The sequence below is a fragment of the Monomorium pharaonis genome, chromosome 7 (genome assembly GCF_013373865.1).
Source record: "Monomorium pharaonis isolate MP-MQ-018 chromosome 7, ASM1337386v2, whole genome shotgun sequence".
Taxonomy (NCBI): Eukaryota; Metazoa; Arthropoda; class Insecta; order Hymenoptera; family Formicidae; genus Monomorium; species Monomorium pharaonis.
The window spans coordinates 14,076,203-14,101,692 of record NC_050473.1 but is presented as its reverse complement, the minus strand read 5'-3'; the positions used below and the strand labels follow the sequence as shown (position 1 = coordinate 14,101,692).

The 25,490-nt window shown below is 37.5% G+C and overlaps 2 protein-coding genes across 4 annotated transcripts in view; one reads left to right on the top strand and one right to left on the bottom strand.

The window, feature by feature from the left end:
• LOC105834897 (nephrin) overlaps positions 1-25,490 on the bottom strand; it is a 289,371-nt gene that overhangs the window by 56,175 nt on the left and 207,706 nt on the right. For all 3 annotated transcript variants that reach the window (XM_012677732.3, XM_012677733.3, XM_012677734.3), the window contains 2 exons: positions 10,298-10,506; positions 5,535-5,645 (listed from right to left, as the gene is read on the bottom strand). In XM_012677732.3, the coding sequence (XP_012533186.1) occupies positions 5,535-5,645; positions 10,298-10,506 (320 nt within the window). The remainder of the gene's footprint in view (positions 1-5,534; positions 5,646-10,297; positions 10,507-25,490) is intronic.
• Positions 14,738-24,128, top strand: LOC118646517. The gene is made up of 8 exons (XM_036289595.1): positions 14,738-19,258; positions 19,657-19,787; positions 20,002-20,142; positions 20,321-20,380; positions 20,595-20,746; positions 20,992-21,058; positions 21,221-21,368; positions 21,503-24,128. The coding sequence occupies exons 1-8, from the start codon at positions 19,192-19,194 to the stop codon at positions 21,541-21,543; spliced, it is 807 nt and encodes a 268-aa protein (XP_036145488.1). The 5' UTR covers positions 14,738-19,191; the 3' UTR covers positions 21,544-24,128.

Genomic DNA, 25,490 nt, shown 5'->3' with positions numbered 1-25,490 from the left:
GGGCAAAATAATTGTTTAAAAAATGTTTTAATTAATTATAACACCTGAACTCTATAGAAACATATTGTACGCGTCCCGAACTATATGAGAATTACGTTAAAATAAATAGATCTGTCGATATTCGATTAGCACTTGACGTGTAGCCTTAGAAATTCAAGTTTTTCGGGCAAAATAATTGTTTAAAAAATGTTCTAATTAATTATATCACCTGAACTTTATAGAATCATATTGTACGCGTCCCGAACTATATGAGAATTACGTTCAAATAAATAAATCTGTCGATATTCGATTAGCACTTGACGTGTAGCCTTAGAAATTCAAGTTTTTCGGGCAAAATAATTGTTTAAAAATTGTTTTAATTAATTATATCACCTGAACTTTATAGAAACATATTGTACGCGTCCCGAACTATATGAGATAAACGTTAAAATAAATAGATCTGTCGATATTCGAGGAGCACTTGACGTGTAGCCGTAGAAATTCAAGTTTTTCGGGCAAAATAATTGTTTAAAAAATGTTCTAATTAATTATATCACCTGAACTTTATAGAATCATATTGTACGCGTCCCGAACTATATGAGAATTACGTTAAAATAAATAGATCTGTCGATATTCGATTAGCACTTGACGTGTAGCCTTAGAAATTCAAGTTTTTCGGGCAAAATAATTGTTTAAAAATGTTTTAATTAATTATATCACCTGAACTTTATAGAAACATATTGTACGCGTCCCGAACTATATGAGATAACGTTAAAATAAATAGATCTGTCGATATTTGATGAGCACTTGACGTGTAGCCGTAGAAATTCAAGTTTTTCGGGCAAAATAATTGTTTAAAAAATGTTCTAATTAATTATATCACCTGAACTTTATAGAAACATATTGTACGCGTCCCGAACTATATGAAAATTGCGTTAAAATAAATAGATCTGTCGATATTCGATTAGCACTTGACGTGTAGCCTTAGAAATTCAAGTTTTTCGGGCAAAATAATTGTTTAAAAAATGTTCTAATTAATTATATCACCTGAACTTTATAGAAACATATTGTGCGCGTCCCGAACTATATGAAAATTGCGTTAAAATAAATAGATCTGTCGATATTCGATTAGCACTTGACGTGTAGCCTTAGAAATTCAAGTTTTTTGGGCAAAATAATTGTTTAAAAAATGTTTTAATTAATTATAACACCTGAACTCTATAGAAACATATTGTACGCGTCCCGAACTATATGAGAATTACGTTAAAATAAATAGATCTGTCGATATTCGATTAGCACTTGACGTGTAGCCTTAGAAATTCAAGATTTTCGGGCAAAATAATTGTTTAAAAAATGTTCTAATTAATTATATCATCTGAACTGTATAGATACATATTGTACGCGTCCCGAACTATATGAAAACTGCGTTAAAATAAATAAATCTGTCGATATTCTATTAGCACTTCACGTCTAGCCTACAAAATTCAAGTTTTTCGGGCAAAATAATTGTTTAAAAATTGTTTTAATTAATTATATCACCTGAACTTTATAGAAACATATTGTACGCGTCCCGAACTATATGAAAATTGCGTTAAAATAAATAGATCTGTCGATATTCGATTAGCACTTGACGTGTAGCCTTAGAAATTCAAGTTTTTTGGGCAAAATAATTGTTTAAAAAATGTTTTAATTAATTATAACACCTGAACTCTTTAGAAACATATTGTACGCGTCCCAAACTATATGAGATATACGTTAAAATAAATAGATGTGTTGATATTCGATTAGCACTTGACGTGTAGCCTTAGAAATTCAAGTTTTTCGGGCAAAATAATTGTTTAAAAATTGTTTTAATTAATTATATCACCTGAACTTTATAGAAACATATTGTACGCGTCCCGAACTATATGAGATAAACGTTAAAATAAATAGATCTGTCGATATTCGATGAGCACTTGACGTGTAGCCTTAGAAATTCAAGTTTTTCGGGCAAAATAATTGTTTAAAAAATGTTCTAATTGATTATATCACCTGAACTTTATAGAAACATATTGTACGCGTCCCGAACTATATGGAAATTGCGTTAAAATAAATAGATCTGTCGATATTCGATTAGCACTTGACGTGTAGCCTTAGAAATTCAAGTTTTTTGGGCAAAATAATTGTTTAAAAAATGTTTTAATTAATTATAACACCTGAACTCTATAGAAACATATTGTACGCGTCCCAAACTATATGAGAATTACGTTAAAATAAATAGATCTGTCGATATTCGATTAGCACTTGACGTGTAGCCTTAGAAATTCAAGTGTTTCGGGCAAAATAATTGTTTAAAAAATGTTTTAATTAATTATTTCACCTGAACTTTTTAGAAAATTATTGTACGCGTCCGGAACTATCGGCATCGCGGAAAAGCGACAACAATACTTCGAGAGATGCGAGTATCGATGCCATGCCCTTTTTTAGAAAGGGTTCTTACTTCTCCCTCCCCCTTCACTCTCTCTCTCTCTCTCTCTCTCTTTCTCTTCCTCTCGTATATTTTTTATTTGGCTCTTTTTTCTTTTTCCCTGATTTTTTGTAATTATTTCAATCAACTATCAAAAGTGACAGTTTGACAGCTGAAAATGACACGAAATAGTTTGACAGCTGGAAATGACACGAAGTGAAGAAAGTCACAACGCACTTAACAACGAGATAGCGAGACAGCCAATCAGCATCTCGGAAAAGCGGCAACAATAAATTCGATTTGATTTAACATCTCCTTTTTTAGATAGGATAATGACAATTATATTAATAATAATCCTGAGAGATAATATAGCTGAAGCTAGCAGCCAAACGACGAGCGGCCAGGCCCAAACGTCATATAGGCGTTACCCGAGAGCACCATTCAATCAAACGTTAAAAATTCCATGGTAATATTTTAGGTTTTTAGCAAACTTTGACAAATTTACATAAAATTTAGTCATTATAATACATATCGATCATTTGCGACAAGACTTGTAATTTACCAATTGTTATAAATATTTTAAAAAGTGCTTTTCATCGTTTTTTTGCTTCTCACGCCTAAACGCAATGTACGATTTGCTCCAAATTTTACTGGAAAAATCTTTCTCTAACGTACAATCGACTGATCCATCATTCGCAAAAAGACGTGCATTTGCCTAATTGTTATAAATAATTAAAAAATTAATTTTCATCGTTTTTTGCTTCTCACGCCTAAACGCAATGTACGATTTTCTTCAAATTTGGCTGGAAATATTTTTCCGTAACGTACCATCGACTGATCGATCATTCGCGAGACGACGTGCATTTTCCTAATTGTTATAAATATTTTTTTAATTAGTTTTCATCGTGTGGAGCCGTCAAACCGCTACGTCCTCGTCGTCGGCTCTGGGTGCGGCAAACAGCGGTAACGTACTTTACAAAAAAGTCGCTGCATTATTCTGGTAATCAACTATGTTTTGCAAAAATGCATTTGCATAAAAATTTCTCATATACGGTTAATTAAGTCGTTCTAGACTTCAAAAAATATTTTCGTAGAAATTTAAAGACAGCGTTCCTTGTATTTATCTGACTAACGTAATTAACAATTTAAAAAACCACTAAACAATTAATAACGATCGCAAATGAAAATCTCATAACCAGGGAATTTTTAACGTTTGATTAAATGGTGTCCCCTGGAAACGCCTATATGACGTTCGGCCCTGGCTGCTCGGCGTTTGCCTGCTGCCTTTGGCTGCTAGCTTCAGCTGCATTGAGAGATATGATTTTGCATTGAAAATAAACTGCTATTCTTTGACATCTATACTCTAAATCTAAATGAATAATTAGATAAAACAATAACTATAATTAAAATTATTTATTGTAGTAATAGACGAAATTAATAACGCCTTTAAAATTTATCAATATGGTAAATCCGGGAATGTCACCTGAGGCAATTTTTACATTCGAATAACGCGCGTGTGAAAATAAAGTTTAATTATTTTCATTACTGATCAAGAATCCTGTTTTTTCATTTTGTTTTACTCTTTTAAAAGAGTATTGAACATAAATTTATATATAAAATGATTTCAAATAAATTGTATATCGGAGGTGATCGTTTGCGCAAAAAAGTAGGTGACTATTCTCAGTTAATATTGGATTATTGGAAAATATCGTAAAAATAATTAAGCATAAGTTTCCATAAAGAATGTATTATTGTTTCTGGAATATTTTTGAAGAGACAAAATATTGCAAGAAATATATTTATTAAGTGTGATATTTTACGGCATTTACCCCTAGCTACAGAATACAAGAATTCTCGAATTGATGTTTTCTTCGTCAGGAAAGCCATATGCGCTACAGCGGCGTATCGGTCACGCTATCCACAATGCAATGTATCGCGCGCGTACCTTTCTGTCTTACTACTTCTCCGCGAGAGTTTGCCAAGTTTCCGTGCATATACGTATACTTGCCCGCCCACGTCGGTGTAGGCCGCGCGGTGCGCGTTAATTCATAATTCATAATGGTCGTTGCGTGCGGATAATCCCTCGAGGGTGAATATCCCGTTAAAGAGAGGACGGCGAGTCGGAGGGGTGGTCTAGCTTGTACCGGAGCGACCTCATTATTTTTTACCGGACCTATTTTCGTTCGGGAGGGACAAGCAGAAAAACACGCGCGGCGCGGCGGAGGGCGCGAGGGGGTTGTGCGGGCGTCGACGCCGGGGGTTGTAAGAGTAGAGTGGAAATGTAGGCGGTGGTGAAGAGCGGTATAAGAGTGGCATAACACTGTCGTGTCCCTTGGGTGGCGGCATGCGAAGGTAATAAAAATAAATTTATTATCGTTATTGCCTTCGCCTTGCCGACACAGCAGCGCGCGCGTCCGGATATTAAAATGTAATAGAATAAAGGGGAGCGCCAAACGAATGCATGCACCCGTGACCGCCGTTAAAGCACTCGACGTTTTGTCGAAGCGTTTAACGATCCGGGTAACAATGCTCTTTTAATTCTGTATTTACACGAAGATAACGCGCGCAAGGGACAAAGGGTGTTTCGGAAAATCTATACAGTAAAGTGATATGTATTTCGTTCTTTTTGCAGGGCTTCAGATACTCGTATGTTTACGCGTATAACGACAACGTGTAATCGAGCTGTTACACAATGTGACTGCCACGAGGTCAGAGAGAGAATTATCTGATGCACGGTAAAAAGTGCAACGTTGAAAGGTCACGTCGGGTTCAGAATTTTTAGAAATTCTCGCGACCGCGCCGCGTCAGAGCTCAGAGAAATGTTCTTTATTCGCAATATCAGAATGCGGTCGGGTGAAGTTTTAATTAGACGCTATAACTAAGAATAACACGACTCCGGTCTACGGGATGAATGAGATCGCGGCTGTTTTACATGCGGGAGCGAGAGAACGGGTTATGGAAACAGAAGGGGCTCCATTCCCACCGGTCGTACCAATTATTCTAGTGACTCTTTCGCGGCGTATTTACGAGTGTAGCCTCGACAGAGAATACTAACTCAGACTTGATATTTTCATTCGACCTGTCTCTCATTATAGAAAGTAGGACTTACCCCCGGAGACGAGGCACTGCAGTCTCATGTCACCACCTTCTTCGTAAGGGCCGGCCACCGCTGGGACAGTCTTACCGCGCTCGTCGATAATGTTCGGTTTCTGTGGTGGTACTGCAACAGCCAGAGAAAAAAAAACCCAGATAAAATGTGAAGTCTGTCGTAACAAGTATCCCAAATGCCTAAAGAAGAAAAAGCAAAGTAATTACTTTGTGCCACTTAAAGAAATGAGAGAAAAAGGAATTTATAAATAATTTTATTTATATAGTAAAATGATAATTTAAATAATGAATAAACTTCATTTATCAATTGAATAAAATATAGTGCATTCCAATTGCAGTTTCATAAAATTATCTAATTTTATATACGTTATATACGCCAATCTAAAATTTTAATACTTTTGTAGCGTTTTAACGTATATCGGTAGACGACAGGTCATGCATTACACAGCACTATATAATTATAACTGAAATATAATTATAACTGAAAAAAACTTGACAAGTCGAATTAAGTTTTCACGAATTAGTTTCTCATCGCGGGTTTATCGCGATGAAAAAATACTCTCGTAAAAGATATCATCGACGTTATTTCGAAACTCGATAATTTTTGCCAGTTATGCGTTATGCATCAGTGTTTTCCAGTCGAGATACAACGTTTGGTGCGGGCAATCGTTCGAGTGGTTTCGAGTTTGACCGCCTCTGACACCACTACGAGCTATTTAAGCACAGATAGGAAACTTTCCATGTAAGTCAGTGGCGTCCGGGGAGGAGTAATTCACGATACTCATGCCACGAGCGCCGCACGAATAGTCGAACAAGCAGGTGTACAGGTGTTACAGGTAACCGCGGGAAATTCGTGCGGACGAGTGAACCAGCACGAAGGCGCGATCTGAATAGTTTGGCGAAATTTTCGATTCGAAACTGTAAAGTGGAAGACGCAGAGAGAGGGGGAGAGAGAGAGAGAGACCGGCATCTTCTCCTTTCTATCCCGTTATATCGCGAATGCGTATCAATTAATAATGGACATTGCAACGTGATTTTTTTCTGCTATTTCCTAACTATCTTAGAGAAATTTTACCACACAAACGAGAGAAACGCTCTTCGTAACTAGATTGAGATCAGCTACGATCTTTCCGAGATAACTTGCAACCTCTTATTATGTCGGTAATTCGTACACCTACCGCGTACAATAAACCATTTTGCGTGCAAGGAAACAATGCGCCGCGAGGTATCAAAAGGGCACGTAAGGAGAGTCACGCGGGAATCTCTCGGTCGTGTATAGTTCGTTCCGACATGCGGACGGGTGGAAGGGTCGGTCTATCGTGGCGTGTAAACGCTAGCAATTGAATATCGGAAATAGCGGCGTGTCGGAACGTCAGAAGGTGAGTGGCGAGCGTATTGCTTCGAAGATAGGCTGCAGTCGCGGTTAGGATGTCGGATGTCCGTCCAAACGGAACAGGCTAGCCCTATGAAAATTCACGATGGCGAACGGCGAGAGATCTGGATGAATCGATGGTAACCCGACCTGATTCCGCATGTAAAGCTAGAATGCCTTTTAATCTTTTAACAATCGCAATTTTAACCGGGACTCCTACGCGAAAAGAAGACGATTTTGCTGAAGCAGCTAAAAATTTTGTTAGATCTGAAAATAATTTTGCTGGATCATCGTGTAAAATTCGCATTTATAAAGCATTTTGATGAAATCGATTGGATTTCATAATTCAGTTGATTCGATAAGTACACAATCAATCGTCTTATATAATGAGTCATTAATCTTTTTGTACCATTGAGCCCTTGAGTATATTTGCCATCTCTTATAATTATTCTCCTGGATGCACATGTATGCATACATAAGTCAAATTAAACCAGTGAACCGAATGGGAAGTAAACTAGATTAACACGGATGCGCAAAGTTAAGCTGTCGGTCACGATATCGTGCAAGTGAGAAAGTCCCGATGTGAAAACCCGATACCATCCGGAAATAACGACGAGTGAAGCACCTCTGAAAATAGGATTAGCGCACCCTCTATATTTTGTATCGAGTGTAATCGATATATTAGTGGATCCTTCGGTATTAACCGCGATCGCTCTTTCTCTCCCTCATTCCCTTTCCGTCCCTCTTAATATCCACTAAATATCAGCTGAACATACGGCAACCACTCTGAACGTACGCAAACTAAATTATCAAAACGCATGCTAGCGAGGTACTTGAACTCTCGCATTTGCCAGCGACGCGGATTGTGCCGCGGATAGCGGTGAGATAATTGATTACACGAGAACATAATAAACAGGGCTGTATTTGCACGCTTTTAACTTAATGCACCATTATAATATCGAGTGATCTAACATAATCCACCAGTGAGCTTTATATGAGCAGCGAGGGAAGCTAGGAATCAGAAAATTAAGTCCTTGACTACGCAGCAGATTCAATAGATGCATGCTAAAGCAGAGAGTTAAGCTTATGCAAAAAGGATAACAATCACTTCGAGTTGCGATATAAAAGTTTTGTTCACAAATAAAAATTAAAATTGCGGGTGTTATTTAAATTTAAGTAAATTTCCTTGTAACAATTAAACTTGCATCTTAAAATTTTACTTATAATTTTTCGGTATAAATATTTTGTGAAATGATGTAATTGCACTCTATTAATTTCTGCGAAGCTTGAGAAATGGTTTTGCAACGGCGACTGTCTCCATTGTTCACAAACTTCGTCGAAGAACGGGATATTTCAAACGAACATTTTCGTGTGACAAATGACATGCTGGAATTTAATGGGTTAATTTGCAACACCTAAGTTTCACATTGGCGAGAGTTGATGTGTCCTAGCAAATCATTATGTTTAATACGTGACACACGAGAGAAATTGTTAGCGCGTACATTCACGGATATAAGAATTTCGAAAATAAAAAGACATTTTTTTCTCCGGGATGAACAACTGCAATTGCTGCCCTATAAGATAAGTTTTTTTAACTTAAATCTTTAATGTTGAAATTCGATGTTTAATTGATCAAATGAACATCATACTTGTCTACTCTTCATACGTTTTATTCCAAATGTCTCTTTGGTAAAAGTTTAATCATTTTATTAATTAAATGACTTTTTCTATGCAAAATGTTCAAGCACAAATACATTGCCTGAGTCTTGAATATTGGCAAAAAGTAGATATTTCATTTCTCGCGATCTGACATTGCCCCGACAGTAAGTGTTTCCTCGTACGAAAAAGGTTTTATCTGTTAATGTAACGGTAAGATTCCTCTAGGGAGAGTGACCACACTAGTAGTTTTTCCGAAGGGTTACTACGTAAAATGAACATCCAGTAAATTGAGGAATCGTGTAACGAAGTCCTTTTCCTAGAAATGTGCGCTTTGCACGGAGAAGTGCCTTTTGCCGAAAGAAATGTCCAATTCCGAGGTGGACGTCGCTTTTGTAAAATCTCATGTCTTTTCTTTCCAGGATACATTAAGTTTCTCGAAGTGTACAGTTGACGCTTAAAACGGAGATCAAACGTTCTTTGTAACAGATAAATGGTGTTGCGACAACAACTATAAGAAAGAAAGATAAAAGAAACGTGAATTGTAATATAAAGAAGGCATTGCAATATTTTTTCAAAAAAAAGTTTCTTTCAGAATTGAGAAGTATGCTTCTTTAATATTGCAACAAAATAATTCTCTTTTTAAAAATTACATCGTACTGCACATTATGAGTGCCACACGATGAATTGTTGATTATTCCGTGAGTAGTGAGAAAATGACAAGTGTGCGTTTCATCCATAAAACAATTCAATAATGAAGATTACAGTAAAATTAAAGTAAAATCCTTTCAAACTAAGAATTTAATAAAAATTATTCTTCCAGGATCGGAAGAAACGTGAGTTAATTTTGGTAAATGAAACATATATATTAACGTTCTTTAATTGCACGGAGAAACACGTTAAAATTTAATATTCTTGAGTTTGATATAATAATAGTTGATTTAACTTAACATAAGGAAAGTTAAGAAATACGAATGATATAGTACGAAAAACGCAAGGTATAAGCGCAACGAGGCAACAAGGATTGCGTGTTCAACTATCCTAACTATGTGAAACTGACTAACGGAATTTGCTTGCACATTGTTTTCCCGTTGAGTATGAATTTTCACGAGTAATGGCATAATAGAATTGTATCAAAGTCCTATTGCAGCGATCGTTAAATTATAACTTCGTAAACGTTGGTAATAACAGAACATTATTTTAATATTCTTCAATAATCGTCAAATGAAGTTATTCATTATTAGCGTAAATCTATTTTTAAATATTAAATGAAATTAATTCGTGAAATGCAATTTATTCGTGCGATCATTCGCGTTAATCGATTCATGTCGAGCTATCTAAAATATTGACACGGTGCTCTGCGCATGACGGTTGAATCAATGACATGCTGGCGTAAAAGTGAACATCGAAGCGCGATAAAAGTTTTAATAATTGCTACAAAGTAAATGACAGAATCGAAAACATATTATAATATAAATTATGTTAAAATAATTATAAGATATATTTTTTAAATCAGAAATCAAATTAATGAGTAAATTGCATTTTTATGATTAATCGTGAAAATTTTGTAAATGTATTTATCAATCATGCTTTATGCTATGCATTAAAACTCTCAAAGTTCAGAAATATATAAAAAAAACACAACATAATTGCATGACTCTATTTATATGTAAATTTTTTAAATATACAAATTTTGTGGAAATATTATTAAATGTTATATCAAATAAAATACGAACCTATCACCGTCAATTGAATTCTGGAATTTCTAGTCGGATTTGTGGTAAAATCCACTCGGCACCTGAATTCGCCTTCGTCCTGCTCCTGTACGTGGTTAACACTTAAAGTTGCTGGTTCCGTTGTTGTCCTGAATAACGCCCGATCGCTGAGATAGTCTTTATCCTTCCAATGCAACGGTTTTTCCGAATGCTTACCGCGCAGGTCATAACTGAAACAGAAATATATTTCTTTTATTTTATATTCCTCATTTGTGAGAATGTGATAAAGAATGCGGTATAAATATATTTAACGTTAATGTAGGTACGTACGAATGATATATGTAGATAAAAGATGGAACAGTATAATAGAAGTGTGCGGTAAATAAAGTATATAGAAATCGGGTATGCTAAATATGTATTGTTTATAAAGACAGTTGAGATAAGTATAATATCCATATGTAGTTAAATTTAATTTTTTTAGTCAAATTTTACACATTATAATGAAATATCAAATTGTATGAATATTTAAGGATTTTTACGATTATTGTGTTCAGAAGGAAAAGAACCAAAAGATTTTAAACAACTTAAAAATAAAAAATCTGTGTCTCATATTGTTAAAAATATATTCTATTCAAATATATAGATTATTTCCGTTGTGATTTGATTAATTCTTTTGTATTTCTATTATAGTATTAAAACAAAATTTTGCCGAGAATTCTATAATCTAAAGAAAGTGCATAGTGTTTGCAGTACAATCTCGATATAAGCCAAAATCACTTCGCGACTAACGCGTGCTCAAGTATAACTGCACCATATGCCGCTTTATATTTTTTGCTGTTCCGTGTCGAGAGTAGCGCGATCACGAGAATGAAAAATAAAGTAAAACAAATGCAAAACTTCAGAACTAATATCGCGACAGGAAGAGAATTTCGTTAACTCTCTGCTTTTTAATGTACTGAACGCCTCACGCATATTTGATGTAGATGATGAAATTAGATAATAAAAGACACATATGACAGCAGAGAAAGAGCATAATTTCGCTAATTAATTTAATATGATACGAGTCCGCTTTTGTGAGATAAATTTTGCCTTTAAAATTATTTTAACTTTATGACTAAACACTAAAAAACTGTAATATATTTAATTGAGTACAAAGTTGGTCTCTCTGTCATATAAATTATATTATATTTTATCGCATAAAATAATATCAGTTGCAAATTTATTTCAAATATTTTTTTGTACAAACTTATAACTTCATGACGATGTTACGTACATATGGGATTGTTACATAAATTATTGATACAAGACGATTACATTTCTCTAAATTAATTCTCTAATTATCAGAATCTATATCTCAAATTTTTTAGAATATTTTGTTTTACTTTTCGATCTTTAGAAATAAATGCTAGCCGGATTAGATCTGTGTTCGAATATATTTTGTCGTCGACGGTGCATAAAAGGACAACACAAAAATCACGAGCCGTACTGTACGCTCGAGGTGTTAATTAAGAATGTATCGGCCAGCCGGTAGTCCTTCACACTCGGACGATCGGTTTTACAAGGGAGCTGCTGCGCTTGCAGCCGTCCCGACGCTTCACCGCAGATCGCCCCGCAGTGCGATCCTCCCTCGCATACCTCGCCCCCGAGACATCGGGTGAGCATCGAATTTGCGGAAATACCACGAGTGCCTCGTCTGGTACCAGATTCGGTCGCGCGTAGAGTTGGAACGGATAGAGCGGGCCACGGGGACGGGGGAGCCGGTTTAGGGGAGAATGGTCGCGAAGGGTTGAGCGGCGGCGGTTAGGGCGCCGATGGGGATGAGTGCGGCGGAGGGTGTCGTACATACCTCCGGTGTATTACCGGAGCACCCGCCAGCTGGCAAAGCGTATACTCGCCGCGCGATCGCATGCTCTCCCATATGCTGGACCGAACAACAACGACCTTCTCCCTGCCACCCTCCGTGCCGTGCGGTACTTCCGCGGCGCGCATTCCCCCGCTAGTTGCATCGAAACACGTATGCAACGTAACACGTGTACACGAGCGCGTTTACACACGCGCGCACGTTCGGTACGCTCGCGCTTGCCATGCGGCGAGGAAGCGACGAACGAAAGGGGAAAGTTGGCACTACGCAATGGCGCGAGTCGACGATATAGAGCGAGAAACCGCTCTCCCGTACATGATCGCAGGCAACGTTGGGGGTCGAGGGTTCCAAACAACCGTCTGCTTGGGATAGACCAGCCGAAACGATTACTTATACAGCTCGGTGCCTGCGCCGCCGTGTCTGCAAATTGCACCGCACGTAGCACGTCGTTCGAAAGTTACGGAGCGCCATAAGGGTGTGCGCGAGCGGACCGAGGGATAGTGTATATTACTTCTTGAATTTGTCAAGAGTACTTACGTACACGACGATGGTGTTAGGTATGCTAGCATAAAATGTCTTTTCATCTCTCTTCAAGTAATATATATTTTCATCTCAAAAAGTTTAGATGAAAGATTCAGTGAATATGATAATATGTTGTAATTATATGTAGTACGTAAATGCAAATTATTACATGTATAACGCGTGGAAATTGTGCAAGAAAATGATAAAAGTGTATTTAAATTACTCTAACTGAAACGTACAAAAAATATTTTTTTGCATGAAAAAAATTGAAATTAGTACACAATAATTTCAATGATTAATCAAACATTCATAGATTCGTAACGTAAGGCTAAATGCTTGATTACAGATGTTGCAGCCTATTGCGATGTCGTGCTAACGGCATTGTATATGATACAGCGAGGTATAACAGATTAGTGGTCGGACGTCCGTATCGGGACGTGGTTATGCCTGTCACAAGCCAGGCGACCAATTATAGCATAGCGCAACATCTCGTGCTCTCCATCAGAGTGTACTATGTAACATTTCTAGTTGCGCATGTATATGCGATTGTGCAAGAAAGTTGACCGAGAGTTTGAGATCAATTCCGCGTGTAAGCAAAATACAGAGAGTTTAGAATTTGTGATAAAGGGATAAACGTATTTCGCGTTTAGGCGAAATAGATTTCACGTTGCTAAATGTTTTCTTCTTTGTGTCACGGATACGAATATCCATATTCGATAAAGAAACAACGATAAGTCATTCCTTTTGCTCGTGATCGAAAACGAGATCTCGTGCACCTTCGCAATTTGAGTCTTCGTCGTGCTTAAAAATGAGATCGCGTTGTAGCTCGACCATTGGACTGTCGGATGTATAGCCGTACAAGGTGCATTTTGTACATTTTGGAATATAAAATCAGTATATTAATAGAAGAGACACGACAACCGTATAACGTGTAATTATGGAATACGGTAAAAAAAAAAGAAACAAGCGTTACGACACCGACGAACGTTTAACGGGTACGTCACGCACGATCGTTTACTTATGCTTATATAATGATTTATGCTTGTACTTTGCATTTCTATTCTTTTTTCTCGAATTTTAAGTACAATTTTTTTTAAGAGAGCCGACATTAAATAAACTTTAATTGTATTTAATGTATCTTTCTATTTATTGTCTTAATGATTGCAAATATATCTAAAATTTCCAAATCGTAGGCACGTAATAGCTTACAATAAAACGTGTCGAGATAACTTTCTTCCAGAAGGTTTCTACATTCTGAATTCGAGGTAACAGTAGCGTTGCCTTTTATTTTATCTTTCTCCCAACAGTCATGTATGGCTCTTTAGAACTGTAAGTTCCAATTTTCAAGATGTCCGAAGTTTATGACGCAGACGCGCCATTGGCTTCACGTGAAGTTTAAGCATCGCCGGGGAGAGCGTTACAAAAATGCGCGACTATTTAATGCGTATAAATTTAGTATAGCACGCGCAGCAGGAAGTTCCGGCGGCAGAAAGTGGAGTCTGTTTGTGCGCGGCATTTCCGAAACTACCGTGGAAGTTTTGAGTTGACGTAGGAGGTAGGAGGCAAAGGCGGTTCGCAATGGTACGGCAACGATGTCGGGCCGGGCCGAACTGTAGCTCTGCGGCGCTTCGTCGTAAATTCCTACAAATGCTGTAACAGGTCGGCGCGCTACGACGCCCCGACGCTCTCTCGTCGTTATTACGGCGCTGTACGTCGTTATGAATTTTATGATCCTAAGCTATAAGTAATGCCGGAATTTATAATCTGACGCTTTCAAAGACGCCGCGGCCTTTGCGAAATTCGTGCCCATGCAATCGTTATACAGCTGGAAATTTGTGGATTACACTGCTAACGAAAAGATTACGCGTGTACTGCGTGCCTTTTAATGAAAAGTCTCGTCTAAGAGAACCATTCGAGATTTCTACAGCCTCCAAGCAAAACGAAACAGAGCGGATGTTTTCAATTCACAGCATTTTTATTTCCTGTGTACAAATGTGCCGTCAAAAATAATAATAATAAAATTAATATTGATGAATTTATTTTTAATTACATAAAACCTGTCTCTTTCTGCAATTTATAATTATAATATTCGTAACACCGACTAGGTATTTCTTTTTGTTTATATGAGATCTAAAAATAAATATTGGAAAATTCATCTTTGTTGTCAAGATGGTAATTATTTTTGCTTGACACTTTTTTAAAAAGATACAGTTTTATTAATGTGAAAGTGAGTCTTTTTATATCAAGGAAAATATACGTTGCGCACAACAATGTATTATGTAGCGAAGCTAAAATGTCCATTGAATAAGGTAATCCATCCATTCGAAATTACATCTCTCCCGCGTAAATCGTATTATTAGCCTAGGGTACGACATACACATATCCTGGTACGCCGCGATCCAGCAAGGGCAGTTCCGTCAAAGCCGCTTGATCCTATCCGGGGGTATTAAACGGAAATCGTCGACAGATGCGTCCGGCCAGTTAGGTCGCAGACTCGCGCGCGGATTAATAACCGAAGATCCCCCCCCCCTCGAGTTAATTAGCGCTGCGGCTTAATACGAAATGCCATCACGGCACGTGTCGTGATAACTCGCGGGCCCCGGACCGCCGGCATTTGCAGCCGGTCGGAAGTCCGGTTTCTCTCTTTCTCTCTCCCTCTCACTGTCTCTCACTTCGCATGGGTTTGCGGCGTGCGCACCGATTCCGCACGCGTTGCACCGCACGGACATTGGACGTGACGATCGTGCATTCCTAGTGCGTGGCTGGCCGGTGCATAAAGGACGTGGCGGGCTGCCGGTCCGTTGTGCCCGTACACCGGAAGCCAATCCGATAGAATGCGCGGACAATGAGGAGAGCTCCTCTGCCGGAGGAAGCTGGCTGGCATCGCGCCGTCGGCTTCGACGCGCCCCATTGATTGGTACGCGCACGTACAGCCGGCTCCCTTTGTGCCCTACCTTGCTCCTGCGCAAGGTGCATTCACCTTGGTCATATTACGGTTTAATTGAAGTTGATGCCGGCCGCGTATAAAGGCCTGGACGATATATCGCGCCTGGGGATCTTGGGAAATGTAATTCGCGAGATTAAAGTGGAACGTAGGTCAAAGGGGATGTTAATCATTTTTAGTGCCGGACTCGATGTCCCAAATTGTCCCACTCTTCTCAAACCAATCACGCGTTGTACCGATCGAGCGGAGATTTTGCACATGCAGGGAAATGCGATTTCCGGAGTTATTTTGTACACGTGTAAGCGTGTACGTATAACAGGTAAAACGTCTTAAGGATCGCGTGCACAAAATAAAAGACATTATGTGTACGACGATATGTAAATTTTTAACATACATCTCAAACAATAATTAAATTTTGAATACATATATTTATTTTTATACGTGTTCTTTTTAATTCTTGCACGTTTTTATTTATACAGAATTGTCACGATAACAGTTTATTGATATGAAAAGCCTTCACTCTAAAAATACCACATCGTTCAATATATACGTATATATATATATATCGAAAATCCGATTAAAACGAAAAGGTCAATGAATCAATTTAATAGAAATACGATTGTCTTTTCGATTATTTGAATAATTCGATTTTGGAAACAAAACGATTTTCTGGCCAGTCATCAATCGAGTAATGCCAGCTCTAAAAACAAATTCGGTAGAACGCGGATAAATCCGTAACGAAGCGTCCATTTAAATTTTCATTAAGAACACGCTGCGCTCCTGTAAATTTATCACATTCCTGCTATTAGTTCCCCGTGTTATGCCACGTCAGCGGCAGATGATTGTTCGTCAAATAGAGCCGGCAAGATTTTTAAAATTCTTTGTACAACATTACATAATTAAACAGGGAGCGGTTCGAGCAAACGCGCCCTTTAATTTCACGCGAAATGCATAATCTTGAAAAATTGGCAAATTTTTTCCGAACGAAATTGCTCCCGCCTCGGTCGGCGGCGGCTTCAAGCTTAGATCTCATTAGTTTTCATTTAAATCCGCTGTACGCTCCCCCACGAGATGTTCGTGAGCGCAGCGGCCGTTCCAGCCGTTCCCGGAGTCATTATTCTCGGAACGTCCCTTCGGCGAGCTCGTAAAAATTGATCCTTATCGCGAGAGCCGCGCGCGCTCCACCGAGGTGCCGCCGGATATTCAATTAAAGCGAGCCGCTCAAACGGCCGTGCCGTCGCGTCGATATACGGCGGAGCCTAGACGTGCCAGACAATCGACGCGGTCTATCGTGCCCGGCGCGGCGCTTCGCATCGCAACGCGCCGCATCGCGCCGCATGCACGCATGCCGCCGCACACAACTCGCGTCTCTTATCGATTTCGGCGATATCGGCGGTGCACGCTCGCCCCCGCGCTCGCCGGTTCTATGGCAATTTCCGCGTTCTCGTATCCATTTGAATAGCTAGGATAACTTTGGGAGCTAACGTCGACGGAGAGAGTACATTACTCGCGCGCGCGCGCGCGGGTTCTGCCGGCAGAACGCGCGCGATCGGTATTCTGGCACTCTCTCGGCCGAACTACTTCCGATCGTGCGGAGGAGTGGTGGCTATGGACGGGATGTCGAGGGTGGGCCTTGGAATTCATCGACTGCCGAGGCGCGTTAAGCGTATCGCTTCCGTTCATCTGGAAACAGCTTCGATATAAATCGAGGCCATTTCTCCCGAAATGAACTCGTTGCGCTCTGAATTCCGTACATATTTCTCGCACGTCTCCTTCGGAGTTTCATATTTTTGTGAAATCGCTCGATTAGGTACGTGCCCCGCCGCCCTCCGTAACGCGTGTAGAAAGCGCTCCGAATAATCACGCGCCAAGAACCAGTTTTGGAGGAGCGATCCACTGAGAGAGAAAGTAAAATAATATCGCGTGATTCCGATAAAAATTTTTGCCATATAAATGTGAATAATTACATTTTCAAGAAAATATGCAGGGCGAGCAAAAAGTATTGGACCGATAAAATTGGACATTTGAGAAAATGTTTCACATAAATTTGTATAGTCTATAGAAAAAAACAAACAAAATTAATTAAAAACAAAATTGATTTTTTAAATCATATAATCTTTGTTATTTTTTAAATAGAATTATATAATTTATTTTGCATAATATGATTTCTCTTATTATTCTGCATATAAGATGAGAGTTATCGAAAAATCAATAGTATTTACAAAGAGAGAAAGAGAGAGAAACTGAACAATGAAAGAGATACGGGCATGTATACATATAATAAAGAAAAGATTTACCGTAAAAAGTTTCAAAAAGTACGTGAGTATTAATTAGAGACCCTCTAAAATCTATCAGACATGCAAGCGTGCTATAACCATAATCGCGAGACGGGCATTATGTGCCGTGATGCTAATCTGAAACGGGTAGAAACATAACGACTGCTTTTAGGCATATTGACGTTTAAGTATGTTGCATGCCGCGCACGTGATCCGGTATTGACGATGTTGCACTGAATTTTAATTGTCTCGATGCTTGAGAGAAGATTAAGCGCTTTCGATTTTTCTCGTGATTTTCGCGCAGAAACGAGAGACAGACGTTTGACTCCCCCTTTCCTCCCTCTCCCGTACTTAGTGGAAATGGTACTGCTTGGCGAACGTCGAGAAATTTCAATTAAACTAGTATTGGATGCCACTGTTGCCTTGGATCAAGGAACTCTTATTGATTATCCATTGAATGCCTTTGACTGATCGCACCTGCTGTGTGAGGTGTCCAAGTCGCGTCACATTCCAACGAATATGTCGGATACGACGAGTTTTTGATGAGAAAGGATTAAAGTTCGCGTCGCTAACTCGGCACGCTCCCTACACGGAAAAAACAAGCACAGTTATATTAACATGACATGCTTGGTTCAACAAGATTTAGTTGGACTAAATAGAATTTCTGGTTATCATAATAAAATATTCTGGTAACCAACCAGAATATTTAGGTGTGACAATGGTAAAATTTTGATTATTACTAATCTAGTTATAATATCTAAGTGTCTGGTTATTATAACTATATAACATAGATAGATAAACATGATATGTATAGTTAATACAATTAAACACAATTTTTGGTTATTATAATAAAATATTCTGGTAACCAACCAGAATATTTTGTTACAATATCCGTAACAGTTCATTGGATACCGTGTGTGGATGTCGCATCGGAATTATACGCGCAGTTCTTATTTCATTTGATGATCGTAAGCAGTGCTTCCAGTCTCAAATTTTTTACAGCAGCAAGCGATCGACAATCGACTATCTGCTGTCTTTTTTCCATGAAGGAGACAGCTCGAGAGAAAAGGAAACAGCAGATAGTCGAGTGCCGTCGACCAAGCTGTTCGCTATCCTCTCCACTTACAGCACGCTGCTGTGAAAAGAGTCGAGACTGGAAACACTGTCGCGAGTTTCCTCACAAAAATTATAAATTTGGACTGTGGACGTGTTGGACGTGTTAAACGTGTTGGACGTGTTGTGGACGTGTTGTGGACGTGTTGTGGACGTGTTGTTGGATAAAAATAACCTCAAAAACGATTATATATTAAAAATGGATGATAAAACATGCGATTTACTTCGTGAATGGGGATTTGAAGATTATATTGACATCTTTAAAGGTTTGTATATTTTGATATGATAAAAGTTCGATTTCGGAAGCATACTACATTGTTAGATTATAACGTGTCAGTATTAGCAAGCTATTAACAGTTTTTTTACAGATGCATTTGTTTGCCTCTTATTCATATTTTTTTTTCATAAACTAAAAAGTAAAACAAATGTTGTTTCGAAAATACTTCTTTATTATGTTGATATACACAATAGATCTTTTTTTGTATTATGATTTGTGGTTTAGTTTACATCTGTCTGTCTGTCTGTGTGCGTGCGTGCGTGTGTGTGTGCGTGTGTGTATGTGTGCGTGTGTGTGTGTGTGCGTGCGTGCATGTGAGTGTGTGTGTGTCCAATTAGTTCAACAAGACTCTTATCAGCATTAGCGCTAAAATTATTCTTTTTTTAGCAAATGAAATTGATTATACAGCTTTGAAAATTATGAAGCCTTCCGACTTTCAGACTATAATACCAAAGATAGGACCTAGAATCAAATTTTGTGATAAATTAGACCATTATAAGGCTGATCTACTTACACAGGTATTGACAGTATTTTTGGTATGTATATTTACAATATTTTGTTCTGTGCAAATATTACAATTTTTTTGCATATTTTATACTTTTTCTTGCAAATATTCTAATAATAACTTTTGGATTGTTACTTCACTATTACTTTTATTTAAATATAAAGAGTGTATGTTGATGATAATTAGATTACTTTTAGCAATTAATATTTTAAGAATATTATTTTTAGCAATTAATCTCTTCACAAGCATCATCCTTAATAAATGATATATCAACAGAAAACGATTCTTTAAATCCTCCAATTGTAATTTCTGATAACAATGATGTTTATGACACTGATAACACTGTTATAAAAGAAACAGTATTAAACGTAAGTCAAACAAATAAATTTTTTAAATGAATATTAAAAATTAATTTTTAATAACATTTTAAATATACATTTTATAAACTAATTTCTTAATAGTAATAATAACTTACTTTATGTAAAATTTAAAATGTGTTTGCATACATCTTTCGTCATCATTTTTTACATTTTGCATATTTATTAGGTAATCACTTTGAATGAAGAAGGAGGAGAGCAGACAGAAGAGATACATTCTACAACAAATGTAAGTAAAGTCAGTAATTTTTAATCTATTAATAATAAAAATGTACGAAAATTATTAATTAATTTATTTTATTATTGTACTATTTATTTTATTATTATATTTTTTATTATATTATTACTTATCTTATACATATGTACTTTTTGAAAGTATATTTTTATAAATGTGTTATATTTTTTCTTTTATGTAAATATATAATTTTTTCAATTATTATTAGGTTATTACACAACTCTGTGATACTGATTTAGATGCAAAAGCTGCCAAAACTGTTTTAAATAGTACTTGTAGTTATAAACAAAAGGACGCAGCAAGAAGCAAACTGTGTTTAGCCATTATTAAAAATGAGTTAAAAGAAAACGAGAACAAAAGGTAAATTGAACTTTAGGGTGCGTTTGCTATCTTTATTACTTATTATATATTAAGAGATGATTATGATACTTTTGTCTTAAACTTTATGTTTTAAAACACTTTACTTCGTTTACGAGATATTCGATTGCTTATATTAGAATTTTTGACCTGTTTGTACTTTATACTTATCTTAACAGATAAAATTTATTTATTTAATGTGCTTTTTAAATAATTGTTAATAATAATACGATATATGTATTTATTAGAGTAAGTCATAGACGATGGCAAGAATTAGCCTTGCAAATACAGGACGCTATTCCAGGAGAAATTCAAGTTAGTAATATGGCTTTCTATATGTATAATAAGGAGACATAAGATATATATATATATATATATATATATATATATATATAATATTTCTTATATCTCCTTATATTTTATAATCCTTATATTCTTTTTTTATATTACGCCTTTTTTATCATATTTTTTGTACAGGAGACATATTATATTCCTTATAAAAAGCATTCTGACAAGAAAGTAAATGCCAAAGGCAAATTGTACGATAAATATACAAATTATGTAAAAGAACTACGTAAAAGTGGTTTAAGACAAAAAATTTCAAATTCGACAAACAATGAACCAGGTTAGATTCTTCATAAAATAAAATAAAATAAATTAATAAAATATATATATATATATATTTAAAATCTTTTAAATTATATATTTTCAAAAAATTGCTATTATTATGTAAAGTATGAGCAATTTATTATTTTACAGTTGTAACTTTAAATGATGATTTGAGTAGAATGCTTGAGTGAATATCAATTAATTAAAAGTTCTTTATCCCCTACTTTCACTGGAAAATGCATGGAAACTACTTTCAGCATAGAGGTATAATATACAAACCTAATCTCTGTGTAGTTATTGATATTTTAGATGATCTTCCCCAATTTGGCATTATACAAAAAATTTTATGCAATGAAAGCGATGATTTGTGTTTAGTATGTCAAAATATGTATACCATAGGATTTAATGAAAACCTACATGGTTTCGAAGTTCAGGATGCCGTAGGCTTAACCGCTGTAAATATATCTCATTTGTTTAACCCTTTTCCTGCGATAGTAGCACGTTTGCCATTGAGCGGCAATTTGTTAGTAGCAACTAAATTTGCCTTGTAAACTTATAAGTTATATATATGTATAATATATAATTAATGTAATTATTATTTTGTTATTGTAAAAGAAAGTATAAAATAAATATTCCTTATAATTGCTAGAAAACATTTTGTTATTTGTACTTTGGATAAATGAACTACACTATACTTGTTTCTTCAATCAGAAGTCTAGTTATATTTATAAGATATTACCATCATATTACAACTAACAATGTAGTCATTTTCACCAGAATTCAACCAGATTTATTTGGTTACTTAAACCATAATATGAGTCACCAAACTTGTCTGGTTGTCTTTATCAGAAACGCGTTACCAAATTTGTCTGATTAACTTAAACAAAAGTATGGATCGTCCATATTTTACCAGACGATCTGGTTAATATATCCAGATTTCTGATTGATCCAACTAAATATTTTTTTCCGTGTAGTAAACAGTGAAGTCGAGATTTCTTCCGACATAATTTTCCAGTTACTCTCACGTAGCACACCTATCGTTGAAACGAAGCGAGATTCACAGCAAGAGCGCGCGTTCCCGTATAAACTATGTAACACGACGGTCTCTCTTCAGGACAATTTCGAGCATTCGTGTGTTGTCGTGAGTGCCGTGTAGTGGCGTCAGGAATTTTGCAGGCGTCGCCGTTAACGGCACCAACAGCCGCCAACCATTACCATCGTGTCACCGGCGGCAGTAGTAACAGCCAGCAGCAGCGCCAGTAGGAGGAACGTCACTTCTATCTTCTCTCCTTCGGGCAACTGCGAGTCGTCGGCGGGCGAGCCGGGGGAGCGATTTGCATATTCATTAAACACCCACGGAGCCTACATGCAGATACTACCACTCGCTTTGCCCTCGTCTCACAGCCCGAGAGCACTTTTGCATCGCCCGCGGATGTGTTCTCACATGGCGAACGCGGGAGTTGAGTAACGGCGGCGGGGCGAAAGGATTGTCGTCGCGCGCGTCCCCCGATAAGAACCGACCAACGAACCAAGCGCGTCTGTCGTTAACGAGCGAAATTTAAGACGTATTTGCATTCGGACTTGGCGCAAGTTGATAACGACTCGATCCGCCGTCTCCGGGCATCGCCTGGACCGTTTTGGGCGCGGCCATAACGGCAAGTAATGTATGTTCGTAGCAGTGTACTTGCGCGGCCACAGGATGGTGCGATAAGAACGCCGTTTCCATCTTCCACGGCGAGGTGGCTCGACGCCTTTCGAACGTACGCTCGCCTCTGTTCGTAATTAATTCGGGAGTTGCTGTACGTATCGCGTTCCCCTTCGGCGGCGGCGGCGGCGGCGGCGGCCACCGAGAGTAAGTTCGAAAGTGAAGCGAAAGAGCAGGGCGTGCCAAGTGGAGAACAACGTGCTGTCGAGGTGGCAGGACGAGGGAGCATGAGATAAAAAGCAAGAGAGAGAGAGAGAGAGAGAGAGCGAGATGAGTCGACTTTCTAGCCGTAAGACTTCTACCGCAGTCGGCGAGCACTAGCGCCGAATTATGCATTTTCTTGTCGTCTCGTCGAATAAGAGCCAACTGAATATTAATGCCACCGGTGTAATAGTTTGTAAACTAGGTCTCCGGCTGTTAGGGGGATCGTCGTTCGCATCGTTAGTGCGCATAAATGTGCGCCCGTGGGCGCCGTCGTTCGTGGAATACGACATTGCGGGGAATGACTGATATCATCAAGCTCCCAGGAATACCAGGCAGATGAATACTTAGATAAATAGACAGAAGAATTCACCTTGAACATTAGGTCCTCTTTGATTCTTAATGAATTATGATTACAATTTCAATAAAGATAATTCAAGTGACAGTTATGAGAAAAGAAGACAGAAATTTGCTCTGTCTATCTAATGATATTATTAACGCTGAAATATTTTAATAAAAAACACATTTGGGGTTTTTTTTTTAATTTCCTTCATATAGTATATGTCTGATAAACTTTAAAAATTTTATAAACTGTAAAAAAGTGGTAAAGATACATGTAATAATAGACAAATGTATAATAAATAAATACGAATAAATAAAATAGTTAAAATGTCAAATGCGTTTGTATCATATGTAGACAGATTCCTGAGACAGTTGTCTGCTGTTTTTCTACTTTCTTATAATGGATATCACTTTTTTTAAGTTTCTATCCAAAATACGGGCGAAAATAGAAACCGTCGAAAAACTTTGTACCGGTGTTGAAATATCATTGTCAAATTCAAAGTAACTTGTGAGCCGTAATCGAAAAAAGTGAAAATTTTTTAATGCATTATCTTTTGCAAAAGCTTCGAGGTAATTGGCCGATGCGTGGTTCGAGATATCGCAACATTATTACGACAATTTCGACAAACTGAAGTGGCAGGAGACACTTTTCCTGCCGCATAATGCATAGGTACAATCGCGAGAGACTCCGCGTATTACAGTTCATAAGATAATAAGAGCATCCCCGTTCGATAATACGGCAACGATCGCGATGGCCATAAGTACTCGCTGATAACGCTCAACCATGTTTTCGATCACGAGCAACTACGGCCTGTCATTTGCAATCCCATTTCCTATGCTTCCGCATTATCTATCTATTATGTCCTCCCGCGCCGCCTCTTCTTCGTCTTTCCGCCAAGTCCCAGCGCGCTCTCTCATGTTTCGTTCCTGACGACAGTCGAACAACCCATACAGGGTGACGTCCATTATTCATACCTATTTCCGCATTGCCACTTTCCATCTTGCAAATGACTCTCCACTTTTCGATGACACATCCACGCCTTTCTTTCTCGGTTTCTTTCGTTTCTGATCGCGTTCAAAAAGTTACTGCCGGATGTAAAAAAGCTAGACAACTAATCATGCCATATGGTGGTTAAAAAGCAATGATGTGTTCGCGAAGTTTTTTTAAATCAATATTTGCGCGATAAACAAAAACATCAAAAGCTCCGATATAATTTTAGATTATTGGATAGAAAATGTCTGCGTTTTTTTTTATTCATCGTGATGTAATTTTATTAACATCACGTATGTGTATCTTAAAATCTCGAATTGAATAATATACACGAATTACCGAGATAAATTTACTCGTCCGTGTGTTTTTAGGGCACGCTCTCTATATCGCACGAGAGACGGACTTTACGGTAAAATTGGTGTTTGTAGTTAGTGCCGTTACCATACCATGCTGCATAATAATAATAGCGCATTTGCGTGGTTCGTATTGTGCTTTCGGACAGGTATTATTACATCTATGTTCTCTACGAGTGGCCGACGTTATTACGTTACCATGACGTAAAAGAGAGTCCTTGTTCCGCCCGAGTTACGCATATGACAAACGATTTGTTTTACATGTCGCGTATATTTATTTACATGTAATTAATGCACCGCACGCGGTTGGATACTCGGATACTTTACATCGACCGTTTGCTCTTTATTCTCCATTATTTAACTTTGGACAAGTCACTACCGTGTCACGCCGAGATATTTGATGATAGAATATTTCTTCTTTTTACATATATCATATATCATGATAAATATTTTTTTCGCATGCCAGCTCTCTCATTTGATGCAATATATTTGTCAAATATAATAGAAATTCTCTTTTTACTTTTGCTCTGTTATGACAAATGCCTG

Bases quoted from the DNA above. Each gene is read 5' to 3' on its own strand.
- LOC118646517 (XM_036289595.1), top strand. From the start codon at position 19,192: ATGGATGATAAAACATGCGATTTACTTCGTGAATGGGGATTTGAAGAT. The intron at 19,259-19,656 runs GTTTGTATATTT...TTCTTTTTTTAG, and splicing joins TTATATTGACATCTTTAAAG to CAAATGAAATTGATTATACA. The intron at 21,059-21,220 runs GTTAGTAATATG...TTTTTTGTACAG, and splicing joins CTATTCCAGGAGAAATTCAA to GAGACATATTATATTCCTTA.